The sequence below is a fragment of the Neopsephotus bourkii genome, unplaced genomic scaffold (genome assembly GCF_033783945.1).
Source record: "Neopsephotus bourkii isolate Nb327-2 ecotype Australia unplaced genomic scaffold, CSIRO-AGI_Nbou_v1 NB_838, whole genome shotgun sequence".
In the NCBI taxonomy this organism is placed as follows: Eukaryota; Metazoa; Chordata; class Aves; order Psittaciformes; family Psittacidae; genus Neopsephotus; species Neopsephotus bourkii.
In genome coordinates, this window is record NW_026901334.1 from 117,278 (window position 1) to 131,751 (window position 14,474).

The 14,474-nt window shown below is 62.9% G+C and overlaps 5 protein-coding genes across 5 annotated transcripts in view; 1 reads left to right on the forward strand and 4 right to left on the reverse strand.

The window, feature by feature from the left end:
* Positions 1-14,474, forward strand: part of HMG20B (high mobility group 20B) — a 132,034-nt gene that overhangs the window by 88,581 nt on the left and 28,979 nt on the right. The gene's annotated exons all lie outside the window — the stretch shown is intronic.
* SMIM24 (small integral membrane protein 24) lies at positions 3,180-4,443 on the reverse strand. The gene is made up of 4 exons (XM_061356111.1): positions 4,226-4,443; positions 3,826-3,943; positions 3,673-3,711; positions 3,180-3,529 (listed from the first exon to the last, which is right to left on the reverse strand). The coding sequence occupies exons 1-4, from the start codon at positions 4,296-4,298 to the stop codon at positions 3,436-3,438; spliced, it is 324 nt and encodes a 107-aa protein (XP_061212095.1). The 5' UTR covers positions 4,299-4,443; the 3' UTR covers positions 3,180-3,435.
* On the reverse strand, positions 5,554-6,558 carry SMIM44 (small integral membrane protein 44). Its single transcript, XM_061356112.1, has 2 exons — positions 5,928-6,558; positions 5,554-5,821 (listed from the first exon to the last, which is right to left on the reverse strand). Exons 1-2 carry the CDS (start codon positions 6,334-6,336, stop codon positions 5,598-5,600), a joined length of 633 nt encoding a protein of 210 aa, XP_061212096.1. The 5' UTR covers positions 6,337-6,558; the 3' UTR covers positions 5,554-5,597.
* On the reverse strand, positions 7,864-10,568 carry DOHH (deoxyhypusine hydroxylase). Its single transcript, XM_061355747.1, has 4 exons — positions 10,239-10,568; positions 9,536-9,612; positions 9,047-9,284; positions 7,864-8,345 (listed from the first exon to the last, which is right to left on the reverse strand). The coding sequence occupies exons 1-4, from the start codon at positions 10,510-10,512 to the stop codon at positions 8,029-8,031; spliced, it is 906 nt and encodes a 301-aa protein (XP_061211731.1). The 5' UTR covers positions 10,513-10,568; the 3' UTR covers positions 7,864-8,028.
* LOC133213486 (uncharacterized) lies at positions 11,713-14,234 on the reverse strand. Its single transcript, XM_061355712.1, has 3 exons — positions 14,041-14,234; positions 13,529-13,994; positions 11,713-13,092 (listed from the first exon to the last, which is right to left on the reverse strand). The coding sequence occupies exons 1-3, from the start codon at positions 14,232-14,234 to the stop codon at positions 11,959-11,961; spliced, it is 1,794 nt and encodes a 597-aa protein (XP_061211696.1). The 3' UTR covers positions 11,713-11,958.

Genomic DNA, 14,474 nt, shown 5'->3' on the forward strand with positions numbered 1-14,474 from the left:
CTGGTGTCGGGGGAGGGTCACAGGTCACAGGCCCCCCTATCGATCTCCATTGGCCTCATCTTGGGGGGTCAGGAGGGAACAGACCAAGAGGTTTCCTCTCACCTGTGCAAAACCACCGAGCGGGGGCTTGACACCCCCAAAAAATCCAGATTTTGCCTTAAAACCCACCGTCCCGCCGGCCGGAGAGACACCCCCCTCCCCCCCAGCCCTGCTGAGGCTGAGGCCTGATGCGGCTTGTGACACCGATGGGCGGGCGGCACCGCGCGGCGGCGCTGCTTCGTGAACATTTTGGGGCTTTTTTTCACATTTTTGATAGTTTGGTGGTGTTTTTTGTTTGTTGTTTTTTTTTTTTGTGTATGTGTGTGTCCAAAAGTATTACTGGGGGACGAAGGGGGAAAAGTAGGGGGGGTCTTCCCGCCCCCGGTGTGGTTTGTTGGGGTCCCACCAAGGGGAACATCCGTGGGAGACACTTCCTGATGCAAGGTGCAGTGTTGATGTCTGCAAGGACAATGCAAGGCGGTGGGGGGGGGGGATCAGCGTCCAGCGGGGGGAGAGATGTTGAAATAATGGAATTTAGGGGAAAGTAAAAAAAAAACAAACAAAAAAAAACCCAACAAAACAAACAAAAAAATGAAAAAAGAAAGAAAATTGGGGAAAAAGGAAAAAAAGATGAGACAAAAGGAGGGTTTTAAGGTTTTAAGGCTCAAAAAAGGATTGGAAAATACAAAAATTAGTGTTTTTTGCAGCGGTGACAGGAGGGAGGGAGAAACTCCCCCGGGGCAGCCCCCCGGCATGTGAGGGGCCTGGGGAGGAGGTGAGGAGCGCTGGCGCCCCTCGGGTCTGCCCCCCCCTCCCCTCCCCGGAAGCCCCCGGCTCTCCCCTTTTGCTGCCTTTGCCCGGGGCCAGCCCAGCGGCTGCGGCCCCCCCAGAACCCTCCCTCGGCAAGAAAAGCACCTTAAACATGTTAAATCAAGGCAAAAAATCATCACCTTGACATCCCCCCCCAGCGGGGGGGGCTGGATGAGGCTTCCTATGGGGGGGTCCGGGAGCCACAATCCCCCACGCCCCGGGGACTTTGCACTTCTCCCCCACCCCCCCAAAGGGAATATGCAACCCCCCCCCCCGAGCTCTCGGAGTGGGGGAAGCGGGGGGGGGGAGGCACCACTAATTTTTATTATTATTTCTATTTTAATTGTTTTCCCTTTTAGTTTTTAACCCCCTCCAAGCCCCCCACCCCACTGCGGGGGTGGGCGCAAAGCGAGGTGGGAGAGGATCCACATACGATCCCCCCATCACTGGGGCTGCTTATGGGAAGGGATCCCATAAAATGGGGGGAAGAAGGGGAGGGGTCCGCTCGACAATCACCAGGGCCCCCCCCGGGGGGGTTTCGTGCACTACAGCCTCTCCTCGAGGGTTTTTTTAGGCTCGTCGGCTTCAACCGTTAGTTAATAGTCTTCGTGCCCTATAAATAACGCTGTACATAGGAGCTCCCCCCCCGCACACACACATATATATATATGGGGCGGCGGGACAGGGGGGCCCTGCGGGCCGCACGCACCTAAAGGTACTTTAAAGCGCAAAGAAATATATATATATAAATATCACTATATATATATATATACATACCCCGCTATATATATATGGCGTGTCCGTTGTCGGTTTGTTTCTGGTTTGGGTTTGTTTTTCTCGTATTCTTGAGTTTGGAAGTGCTGCTGCTGCGGGTCGGGGGAGCACCCATGGATGCCCCTTTGCAGCACCCGGGGATACCCCTCTGCAGCACCTATGGGTGTCTCCCCTGCAGCACCCATGGATGCCCCCTTGCAGCACCCATGGGTACCCGTGCAGCAGCACACGGGGATGCCCCCATGCAGCACCCTGGGGTATCCCCCCTGCAGCACCAACGGTGCCAGCGGGCAGGCGGGAGCGGAGGTGGAGCCCGGGAGGGTGTGTGTGTGTGTAATGGGGGGGAACACCCCCCACCCCCCAAATAGCGGCAGAAGGAGGGACCCCCCCAAAAGGCGCCTTTCGGGGGGCAGCCGGGGCCCCCCTCACAAACCAAAAACCTGCCGCAGTGCCTCCGCGCTACCGGCTGCCCCACCGCCTTTTGGGGGGATCCTACCCTCCGCACCCCCTCCGTTCCCCCCCTGCACCCAAACCTTCCCCCTCCCGCTCTCCCCCACTTTGTACCCCCCGAGCAGCCGGATTCTCGCTTCTTGCTTCACCGCAGCCGTTACTGACCCCCCGGGACCCCTCGGGACCCCCCCCCGGTGCATCACGATACTCGGTTCTCCCGCCGCGCAGCCGCTGCCGATCCCCGCCGCGGGGGAGGGTGGGGGTGGGGGTGTTGGGGGTTCTGTTTGTTTTGTTTCTTTTTTTTCTTTTTTTTTTTTTTTTTGGTTGGGTTTTGGGTTTTTTCGGTTGTTTCCTACCCTCCCCCCTATGCAAAGAAAAAAAAAAAAGAGACAAAAAAGAAGAAAACAAAACAAAACAAAACTGACACGGGGAAAAGCAAAAAAAAAAAGCCAAAAAAAAGGAAAAAAATTAAAAATCATTAAAAAAAGACAAAAGCCAGAAAATGTACAAACATTAAACGAGCTCTGCTTCAACTCCCTCCCGCCTCCATTCGTCCTTTGCCACCGGCACCAAGGCACCGCTGGGGTGCGCTGGGGTATATTGGGCTATACTGGAATGTACTGGGAGGTACTGGGGAGCACTGGGATGTACTGGGGTGGATTGGGGTGCACTGGGCTGTACTGGGGTGCACTGAGCTGTGCTAGGCCCTGTTGGGATGTACTGGGGTGCACTGAGCTGTACTGGAGTGGATTGGGATGCACTGATCTGTAGCGAGGTGCCCTGAGACCACTGGGGTGCCCTGGAGTTCACTGGGGTGCCCTGGAGTTCACTGGAGCAGAGTCATGGCGGGCAGTGGGTGCCCATCGCCCCCTCCTGCTCAGTCCATAGGGGACACAGGGGCTGCAGCTGCTGGGTCCCACTGCCACCGCCTTGCTCAAGTGACGTCATCGCCTCGCCGGTGTGATGTCATTGGCCCAAGTTGGGGATCCCCACTGGCCCCGCCCCACCCAGGGGGTCCCCGGTGTCCCTGTGACACCCCCGAGGCGTGGGGCAGCCCCACAAGCCCCGTCCCGGCGCAGTGACACCAGACGGTTGACAGTGGGGACTTTTACTAGGGTTCAGCTGCCCCCCGCCACGCGGGGACCAGCCAGATGCAGGGGTGGAGGGCGCGGGGGGTCCCTGCGCTGCCCTCCCGGATCCACTCCTGCGGCGGATCCACCCCGGATTGTGGCTGCAGCCGCAGCCGCCCCACGACACCTCCCGTCCCGCGGCCGCATCCGCAAAACCCGGCGCGGATTCGCGCCCTGCGGACTGGGGTCGAGGCGCGATGCCCGGCGCGGGGGGCCTGGCGCCGGCCCCGGCTCACAGCGGCGTGGCTTTCTTCTGCCCTTCGCCGTCGCTCTCCTCGCCGCTGCCCTTCTCTGCCGCAGGGTTGACGCAGCCGGTGCGCTCCAGCCTGCCGGGAGGGACGGTAAATAGCGCACAAGGCAGCCACCGTGCCCTCGGGCCGGGCTCAAGGCCGTGCGAGGCCGTGCTCAAGGCCAGCGAGGCCCCGACAGAAAGGCCCGTGGCAGCCCCGCAGAGCCCGGCCCATGGTACCTGCTGGTCCACGGGGTGTCCTGGAGGCCGCCCTGCTTCCTGGGAGGGGATAGAGAAGTGAGCGGAGCCCGGGGACGCCCTGTCCCGTCCCTGCAGCTCCTGCACTCGGCCTCGGGCATGGCCGCCCCCCGCCTCGGCCCAGCACCCCCCAACCTGCGCATCCGGAGCTTCCAGAGCCGGTTGACGAGGAGGAGGATGAAGACGATGAAGAGGAAGACAACGACGGCTGTGAGGCCGACGAGCCAGGGCTGCAGCTGCTTGGGGCCAATGCCTGCACAGCCAGGGATGGGGAGAGCTTCAGAGGAGCCCCATCCTGCAGGGGCCGGACTCCCCATCCCACGGCACAGGGTCCCAGACATTCGCCACCCGCTCCCCACCATCTGGCCTGTGCCACCCTCCACAGCCAACCTGTCCCCAGGAGAGCACAGGGACAGCAGGGAGCACTGGGGGCAGCAGGTGGGTGCCCTCAAGTCTCTGCTCTGCCCCCAAAGTGGTCGCTGCCAGGGCACTGCAGACTGGTCCTGCTGGAGATGGGCAGTATGGGGGCACCTACCGTCCTGTCCCCAGGCGGTGGCGGCCAGCACAAGCAGGACCAGGAGTGAGCGGGGCTGCCAGGCCCTCAGCATCTTTGGTGGGAGGTCAGCAAAGGGCTGCAGCAGTCCGGATCCTGCACCCCAATGTGGGTCCTGTCCCACAGCTGGTGACGGGCAAGTGCGGGCGCTGCTCTGTGCACCCGGGGCCAAGGAGCGGCTTTTATTGCACTCGAGAGGACAAGTGCCACCAACACCACAGCAACGTGCTCCTCGGGAGGTGGCACCGACACTGGTGCTGCCACGGGTCTGTGGGTGCTGGGGTCCAGCATGGGTGGATGGACGGAAGGAGGGAAGGAAGGAAGGCCCAGTGCCCCATCCCAGTCTGTCACCTCTACCCATGGGGTGCTGCACACCCTGTCCCAGCTGGGGCAGATCCAGGTCACTGCTCCATCCCCACGGACACAGCCCCCCACCTGCCATGCTGGGGGGCCAGAGCAGCACAGGGGGACACACACGGGTAGTGCCAGTCCAGCTGCAGCCCCCCTCAGGCCCATCTATGCCCCACATGCATTGGCTGGTGCTGGCAGGACCCAGTCATGTCCCTGGGGAGCACCCAGTACCACGGGGAGCTAAACATTAACGGTGTTATCGGGAGACCTTGGCAGGGTGCAGCCCCCGCCCACCAGGACACGGAAACATGGAGGCATGGGGTGCCTGGGAGCACCTCAGGGACGGACTGAGGGTACCCTGCCCATGGCAACCCCTGCAGGGACATGGGGACAGGGCCCCTGCTGAAAGGGGGCTGGGGGGGGGGCAGCCCCAGCCTGGGTTTAAAGTGGGGGGGGGTCTGGACAAGGCAGCCCCATCCCCAGTGCCCCAACCTGCAGCTTTGCACCCCCAAGACCGGCTTTGGGTGTCACCTGTGGGTGCCCCATGAGGAAAGGGCCCAGCCTGGCAGGGTCAGGGGGCCAGCGGGAACAAACCCGGCCTCAGCATCTCTCTGTCCCTCTGCACACACGGTCACCCTGACATCGGCCTCCCTGCTTGTGCATGTGCCCATGTGTCCATGATCATGCGTGTACCCATGCCCCTGCGCCCATGCCAGGGCTTCGCATCCCCTTCACACCCCCACATGCGTGCAAGAGACACGCCTCTCCCTACACGCCTGTGCCCAGCACAGGGAACGTCCCTGCTGTCCCCAGGTCAGGGTGTCCCAGGGCTGCCCCCTCCCCATGCGCACGACAAAGGGGCAGGCGAGCAGGGACAGGGCAGGAGCATTTATTGCGGGCAGCGGTGGCAGCCCTGAGGCAGCGCTGTAGGGCTGCAGGAAGACCCGGCTGCAGGGAGGGCTCTGGGGCGCTGGTGGTGGCAGGAACGGGGCATCCCCCAGCTCTAGAACAGCCTTTTCTTGTGGGAGTCGGCAAAGGAGATGGAGCTGCGCGGGGTGGACGGGAGCAGGCGCAGCGCGATGTCCGTGCCCGGCACCGCTCCTGTGCCTTCGCCCTCCAGCTCCCTCTCTCCCAGGGTCCCATCCTCCTCCAGCCACACCACCTCCGGCACCGTCCTCTTGGCCATCACCACCTTCTCCTCCTCTGCTTTGGGCCCGAACGCCCAATCTGGGGGGCAGAAATGGAGCTGTCAGCAGCACAGCCCCATAGCAAAGGCTCTGGGTGACCCACCTCATGCAGCCCCTCACCCGCCCTCGCTGCAGCCAGCACTCACCAGCAAAATCATGCACCAGGTCCTTGATGAGGTGGCCGACAATGGCGTAGGCCACCAGCAGCACCAGGGTGGCCGCCATCATCAGGTACAGCACATAGCGGGGCAGGCGGATGCTGTCCAGGGCAGGGGGTTTGTACTCCACATAGAGCACCCCGTCCTCCTCAGGGGGGGACTGCAGCAAGTGCCGCAGCCCCCAGGCCCCCCTGGGGCTGGGGAGTGGGGTCCCCCCCGCCAGGGCCATCGACAGCTCCCCCCAGTCACCAAGGGACAGAGCATCCATGGGAAGGAGCTTAGCGCCCGCTAATCCAGGCACAGCCCTGGCGGGCTCCACCTGAGGGGGGCTGGGGAGCTGTGACATGGCCCAGGGTATCCCGAATCTGCCCCCCAGCAGCTCCACAGGTCCCTGCATCTCCCCAGAAGTGGGGAGTCCCCCTCAGCTGAAGAACCCCCAAAAGCAGGGACGGGAGGGACGACAGACGCAGCCCAAAGCCCCTCCCAATCCCCTGGGCTTGGTTGGGTCCCACGGGCAGATTGTGCAAGATGCTGGGAGCAGGCAAAGGATGCGGCGACCTCTGCGCCAGGCGGCGATGGGCAGGGTGATGGGCACCACATCCCGACTCCAAGGGGGCCCACGGGGTGCAGCAGCACCCAGCACTGGCCGGGGGGGGGGGCGTGTGTGAAGGTGTCCATGAGGTTCAGCTCCAAGTCAGGACTCAACACCCAGGTCCTGCTCTGCCCTGGCACACCGGGGTGCACTGGGCTGTACTGGGATGAGCTGCTGTACTGGAGCCCGGCCCTGCTGCACCCAGCTCACCCCTGGCCAGATTCTGGCTGCAAAAATGCCAGGTTTGTTCCAACTTGGGCTTAAACGGCCCTTGGGGGGAGCAGAGGCAAATGGTGGTGCAGAATTAGAAACAACCCTGCATGGCCCAAGTGAACCTGGACAGGGAATGGTGGAGAGCAAAGGGTGGGAGCTGCTGACTCCAAAACTGTAATAATGTCACGTCTTTGTAGTGCTGAGAAACAGAGAGAGCTTTGGTGGGCTTCAGTCTCCATGACACACACAGGTGACCCCATCTGCATCACTGGGACACACAGGTCTGACTTGCAGGGAGCACATGGGTTACCTACAGAAGTTGTAGATGATGCCCCATCCCTGGCAGTGTTCAAGGGATGGGGCTTGGAGCAACCTGCTCTAATGGAAGGTGTCCGGGCCTGTGGCAGGGGGCTGGAACTGGCGGAGCTCCCCACACCAGAGCACAGGCTATAGCACTGCACTGGATTCCTGCTGGAGCTCCTGCTGCCAGCACCTTGCTGCCTGCCAGCCAAGCCCTGTGCCCACAGCAGCTGCCTGGGGGTGCTGGGTGACAGCAGCAAACCCCAGCTTCAGCCCCCTCCAGGTCTGGCTGAATGTGGGGGGAAGTCCGGGCAGGCTCTGCCTCACCCTGGAGCCCCGATGGCAGCGGCGCTCCCTGCAGAGAGCAAAGCACAGCCAAGGCTTCCAAACTCTGCCATGAAACAACCCCCATCACAGGGCAAAGGCTGTGGCAAGCACAGCCCCAGCCTGCCCTGACAGGTCAGGCCAAACCCACACAGCTCCTCCACTGCAGAGGCAAGGAGGGATGTGGCTCAGCACCAGCACCACAGGTGATTCTGAGGCATTCCATCCCTACAACCTCCAGAGCGAGTGCCCAAAGCCAGCCCCAGCCTCCCAGCAAAGCTCCAGGGAAAGCAGAGCTTTTCCACATGGAGCCACCATGGCAGCACAAGCCCAAAGCAGCCCCAAGGCCCCATAAAGCCACAACAGGCTCCGACATGCTGAACAGAGCCCACCTGGTCCCAGCCCTGAGCCAGGCTGCAGGTAAGCAGGGAAAAAAGAGGCAGATCCAGGAAACTGAAGGTGGTGGGAGAAAGACAATTACCAGCTCAGCCCGGATTTGGAGGGAGAATGCAGCTGTAATTGTGCCAGATAGTGAATCCAGTTCATCCTCCACCTCTGCCACAGCAAGGCATGGATCCACATCTATGGAAGGGGCCATGACAGTGCTGCTGGGGTGGGGAGAGAGCAGCATCCCCATCCTGTGCCTCCCTGAGCTGGGGCTCAGGCCGAGGCCTGCAGCCTGCAGAGCCCATCAGCATACTGGAACTGGTCCCCACTCTGGTACTCGAACATGTCCAGGGCCACCTCACAGCTCTCGCGCACCACGCGCTCGGCGTCGCAGGCGAAGGTGCGCAGGGTCTGCAGGCAGGAGGGGTGGGCTATGGCGCCCAGTGCCTCAGCGCACTCATGGCGCACCATGGGGCTCTCGGTGAGGCTGCACAGCGCAGCCGTCAGCTGCGGGACGCAGGCCTCGTCCTGCATCTGGCCCAGCACGTAACCGATCTCGTGGCGGAACAGGGCACTGCCACAGCACAGTCCTGTGGGGAGAGCACAGAGTGAGCTGCCACGGCCCCGAAGGGCACTGCTGTGTAGTCAGAGCCCCACACCCAACCCCAAAGCCATGGGGAGCACACCTGGGGTGTTAGAGCTGGCTGTCGCTTCCACAGACCACAGTAAAAGGGGACAAAATACTTATGGGAAGGGGTGTTCCACGTGCTCCGAGCCTGCATGGCCACAGCAGCTCTGGCACAGAGAGATCCTCTTGTGATGGAGCTGCTGTCCCCTCTGCCTGCCCATGGACCCTGCTCCACCAGCACAAGGTGCCTGAGGGGTATGGCATCTCAAGCTCAAGTCCTGCCATGCTGTGGGGCTGAAGAGCTGCAGCAGGAACTACCTGCTTGTCCCAGACTGCTGGAGAGCCTCAAGCGCTTCCCCTGCACTTGAAAGCAGGGCCCAGGTCCTACCAAGAAACATCTGGTGAGACTGGTTGGTGCCTGGCCAATATTACAGCCTGTGCTTTCTCTCACCCGGACCCACGGAGCAAAGGAGGACATTACAGGGGCTGTGAAACACAAGAGAGCACCAAGTGCTTTGCAATGTGGCTCCTGCAGCAAGCAGGGGGCAGCAGCTCTGGAAACACACAGGTGATGAGCCCAAAAGGAGCCGCAAAGCTCTGGATTTGGGAAAGGCTTATCCTGGATTAACCTATAGAGAGTTACAGCACAGAGCCTGCCCTCACCATCCGCCAGTGCCAGCACAGCAGCACGGCCCCCTACGTTCCGCAGGGCAAACATGGCTCTGTAGCGGTCGAACAGTGGCTGGGACTCGTCCAGGAGGGTCTCACGGAGTTTGGTGACATCCGTCTCCTCCGCAGGGGGCGCAGGATCCACAGAGAGGTAGGGGCTGCTGCCTAGGTTCTGCTTGTTCTCCTGCAGCCACTCCAGCCTCCTCACTGCCAACTGACATGTCTCAGCCACCTGCAGGGATGAGGACAGAGCCCTTGTGGGATGGATGGGAATGGGCTTCACTAAGGCATCAGCACACAGGAGGATGTTTTTCATAGAATCATGAAATCCCAGCCTGGTTTGTGTTGAAGGGAGCTTAAATCTCCTCCAGCTCCAACCCCCTGCCACGGGCAGGAACACCTCCCACTGGAGCAGGCTGTTCCCTGTGGACCCATCACCAGGGAAATGAAATCCCCTCCAGCCCCCCCACCCAAGAGCCTCACCTCAACCACAGGATCCTCTGAATAGTGTTTCAGGATATCCAGCACATCAGGATTCCCAATAGCACCCAGGGCTTCACCTGAAGGAAGGATGTGTCACTGCATTAGCAGGGTGTCTGCTGTGCTCTCCAGCAAAGCCTCACCCTGCTCTGAAGTGGGGACATGGCCCTGACTGACCAGTGCTAAAAGACACAGCCAGAGAAATCACCACAGCAGGAGCCTGGGCAGTGGGAATGGGGAGGCTCACCAACCAGTCCAGCCAGTGCCATGTGGTGAAGTGGCTGCATTCCTCAGGATCCTCCCAGCCATTACACCCAAGCTGGATGAGGCCATCACAGAATGGTTGGAGTTGGAAGGGACCTTAAAGAACACCTTCCCCTAGAGCAGCTTGCTCTAATCCCATGTCCAACCTGCCCTTGAACACTGCCAGGGATGGGGCAGCCACAGCTTCTCTGGGCACCCTGTGCCAGCGCCTCAGCACCCTCACAGGAAGAGCTTCTGCCTCAGAGCTCAGCTCAGTCTCCCCTCGGGCAGGTTCAAGCCATTCCCCTTGGCCTCTCCCTGCAGGCCCTTGTCCCAAGCCCCTCTCCAGGTTCCCTGCAGGCCCTTTAGGCACTGGAGCTGCTCTAAGGTGCTTGGTACCGACAGCAGCACCCACAAGTCCCACTTACGAACTACCCTGTCCCTGCACCTGCAGCCATCGTACCGGCCTCGTGCCTGACCATGGGCTCCTGGCTGGTGTCCTGCAGTACACGGACGAGCACTGGGATGGCCGCTTCGTCCTGCATCTGCCCCAAGCAATAGGCCAGCTCGTGCTTCAGTAGCGCAGAGCCGTCCCCGAAGGCGCTGCCGATCCAGGCCACGGCCGCGGGGCCGCCCAGGTTGCGCAGGGTGAAGAGGGCCCGGAACCGGGCGGGCAGCGGCTGGGCCGTGTCCACCAGGGCCCGGCCTACGGCGTTCACCTCCTCCTCCATCACCATCACAGCGGAGGGGAGCGGGGCCTGTGGCACGCGGGGCTCCGGTCACGGTCCTGCACACGGGAAGAAGTGAGGGAGGCCTTGGGCCGCTTCGAGTCCCCTGGGCGAGGGGAGACCCTGCGCCTGTACCGGCGGCCCGGGCACAGCCGGACACGGTTCCACCCGACGCCCTGCGGAGCACCCGGTGCGGACGGGACCGGACGGGCCTGGGAAGAGGGGGCTCACACGAAACCGGGCCCGCACTCACCGGGCTCCGCCATGCTGCTCCGTCACGTGACTACGCCACAACTCCTACCGCCGCACTTCCGGGACCGCACATGGGGCCCTTCCCCATCCGAGTGGGACTGGCCCGGAGCAGCGGTGCCGGCGCATGCGCAGTGGCAGCGAGCGCAGGCAGCGGGGTCCCAGTGCCCGACTGCGGCTGCGCCCAACCCTACCGCGGCTGAGCTGCCGGGAGCAGCGGGGGCTTCGGCCGCAGCCGGGGCGGGAGCGGGGCCCGGGTCCGGGCCCATGAGCTTGGGGCAAACGGCTCTGGGGAGGGGCTCGGGCTGCGGGAGAAGGGATTGTTGTTGTTGTGTCTCCATCTAAACCTCCCCTAGTGCAGCTTGAGGCCTTGTTCCTTGGGAGCAGAGCCCCGCCCCTCCCGGCTCCACCCTCCTGCCAGGCACTTGTAGGCAGCGATCAGATCCCCCCAGCCTTCTCTCCAGACTGAACCCCCCAGGTCCTTCAGCCGTTCCCCATCACCCCTGTGCTCCAGGCCCTGCAGCAGCCCTGTTGCCTTTCTCTGGCCTTGCTCCAGCACCTCAGTGTCTCTCTTGTAGTGAGAGGCCCAGAACTGGACACAGGATTCAAGGTGCGGCCTCACCAGTGCCCAGTGCAGGGGCACAACCACTGCCCTGGCCCTGCTGCTGCACTGGTGCTGATCCAGGCCAGGATGCTAGTAGCTTCTTGGCTGCCTGGGCTCAAGCTGCTCAAGTTCAGCTCCATCACTTGGCACCTCCAGATCCTTCTCCATGAGCAGTTTCCAGCTGCTCTTCCCCAAGCCTGGAGTGTTTTCAAGGGCTCCTCCTGGTTTCAGCCTGACAGAGCGGCCTTTTGGACAGAGCCACGCTCCCCAGAGAAGGAAACCCAGGCAGCACCCACCCACCCACCCAGCCCCCCTCCCCACCTTTTCCTCTCACAACACACCACCAGACTGCTCTATGCCAGGAAGAGAACAAAGGGCACAAAATACATTCCATTGCCTGAAACAAGTGGCAAAATCAGGATGAGCACAATGCAGCCACCCCCTTTCTCCATCCTGGGAATGGCGAATGCAGTCAGCAGCCCTTACTGGACATGGGAGGACACAGTCCTTTGCCGAGCAGCACAGTACCACTCAGCCAATGTCTGCTGGAGGAAGTCCATAAGCAGGGATGTGCAGGGCTGCTCCTTCCCACCCCAGTCCCATCATCCCTCCCCAGATCTTCCCTCCCCGCAGCTCTCAAAGTACTGGCACATGAGCTCCCGCACTTGCTCGGCCCGTCCATCCTCCATGGCAGTGGGTGCAGGCTGGCAGGGCTTGGGCAGCTCGGTGGGCTCGGTGCCCTCCAGCCACTCCTGGTTGAAGGGGTTGTCGTGGGCTTCGCAGACGTTGTGCAGGATGCAGCAGGCAAGGACAAGGGTGGGCAGCAGCTCCAGGCTGCAGTCATCACACTTGAGGAGGATCTGCCAGCGTGCCTTCAGGCGCAAGAATGCATTCTCAATGACGCTGTGCGCCCGCTTCAGGCGGTAGTTGAACTGCAGCTGCCGCTGAGTGAGGGTCTCATCCTCCTGGTAGGGCTTGAGAATCCAGTCTTGCAAGGGATAGGTGGCATCACCCAGCAGCACGTACTTCTGTGCCTTCCCCATGAAGTGCTTGGGAGGGTTGGGGCACAGCCGGCCCTCCTTGGCCAGAACCCACAGGCTGGAGCTCTCCAGTACTGCACTGTTCTCCATGCTGCCAGGGAAAGCAGTGGAGACATCCCAAAACTGGCCCAGCCCATCCACAGTGGCCTGTGTAAGGATGGAATGCCAGCCCTGGCCATTGCAGTAGTCAGCACTGAGGCGCAGGGGAGGGTGGATGGGGATGTGAAGGCTGTCCAGGGCACCAATGCAGTGCGGGAAGCCCCAGCGGGTACGGAAGATGCGCACCATGTTCTCCAGCTCCTTCTCGTTGGGTAGCCGGAGGTAGAGGGGCTTCAGCAGCAAGACAACAGCATAGCTCACCTCCCGCACACATGTCTGCACTGTGGAGGGCCCCACACCAAAGAGAGGACTCAGAGTTTGGTACTCCACATTGGTGGCCAAGTGCCACAGGGCCACGGCCACCCTCTTCTCCAGGGGCAAGGTGGGGTGGAAGTGGGCGCTGTGCGGAGCCAGCCCAGGCCGCAGCTGGTTGCAGATGTAGAAGAAGGTCTCCTTGGACATCCGGAACTTCTCCAGCCAGTCCCGGGGACTAAACTCCTTCAGCACCACCCGCTCCCACCAGTCTGAGCCTCTGACACCAGGCCAAGCACGGGGGTAGAAGTAGCAGCTGGTTCTCCTCCGGCGAGCGATCAGGAGCTGCAGCGCAGAGGGGAGACAAGAGGGGAATGAGGCAGTGCTTCAGAGACTCATACAACGGTTTGGTTTGGAAAGCACCTTAAAGCTCACCCAGTTACAACCCCCTCATGTCCCTATCTCCATACACCACATTACCCATAGTTTCTAATCTCTGTGTCCCCACATGCCCTTTGTGTGCCACATCTTTTGCTTCCCTGTTGCACTTCTCATGTCCCTCACCCTTTGTGTCCTAGTCACCTCTGTGTCCCACATCCTCCCCATCCCACCCCCTTGCCCTGCGCTCCCCCTCCTCCATGTTCTGTGTGCCCCCCCCCGCATCCTCCTTGTCCCTAGGCGTCCCCCTCCGTGTCCCCGCTCCACTCTTCCTCCGCTCCCGGGCCTCGCGGGCCGTGTCCCCATGTCGTCCCCCCGCGCTGGTCGCGCCCTCCGCTGTCACCGTCATGAGCCGCTTCTGCCGCTGGCTGTAGTAGTGCCGGAGCCAGGCCCGCCGCTGCGGCCCGTCCCAGGCGCCGGCGCCGGTGCCGGGAATGGCGCGCCGCCCGCCCGTTCGTCGCCGCGCCAGCGCGCACAGCAGCACCACGAGACGCTCCCGCATGGTCAAACCAGGACCGGGGGCCGTGCGAGAGGCGACCGGCAGCGGGGTCACGGCGTCACCGGGGACGGGATGGTCGCAGCGCGGCCGGCTCTCTCCCACGCCGGGCCCCGGCTCTGCCGCCCGGGGACGCCTCTGGAGCGCGGTGGGACCTCGGGACGGCGCTGGGGGAGGCGGGTCCCGCACCGCGAGGCCGCACCGGGACTCGGGCCGTACTACCGGGGCGGGGCGGGCCTGTTCGGGCAGCCGCGCGGTGTCAGCAGCGGCAGAGACCAGGCCGTGGGGAGCAGAGCAGGCCGGGATCCCGGCCCTGGGACAAGCGGAGGGGCCGCGATCGGAGCTAGGCCCCTCCGTACCGGCGCCGTGACGCTAGCGCGTTGAGAGTGACGTCAGACGCTTTCCCCACACCGGGGTTGCGGCTGTTGCCATAGCGGCACTTCCTGTATTGATTCGAACGGAGGTGACTGGTGCGCTCCCGTCGTGACCCGCGCGCGGGGGGCGGGGGCACCGCCGTGGGGGGCGGGGTCAGCGCTGTGGGGGCGGCCGCCATATTGCACAGCGGTCGGGCTAGCGGGGGCTGCCGGGAGGAGGCGGAGCGGGGCGGGCCGGGCCGGGCCGGGCCGCGCCGGGCGGGCAGGGCCGACAGGTAGGTAGGGGGGCCGGTAGGTTCGGCGGGTGGTGGGGCTGCAGCTTGGGCCGGTGTCACGGCGGCGCGGGGTGCTGCCCGTTCCCATCTGCGGGCCGCCGGGCTTGAGGGGAGACCGGGAGGGCCCGGTGCGGGGCCGGCGCG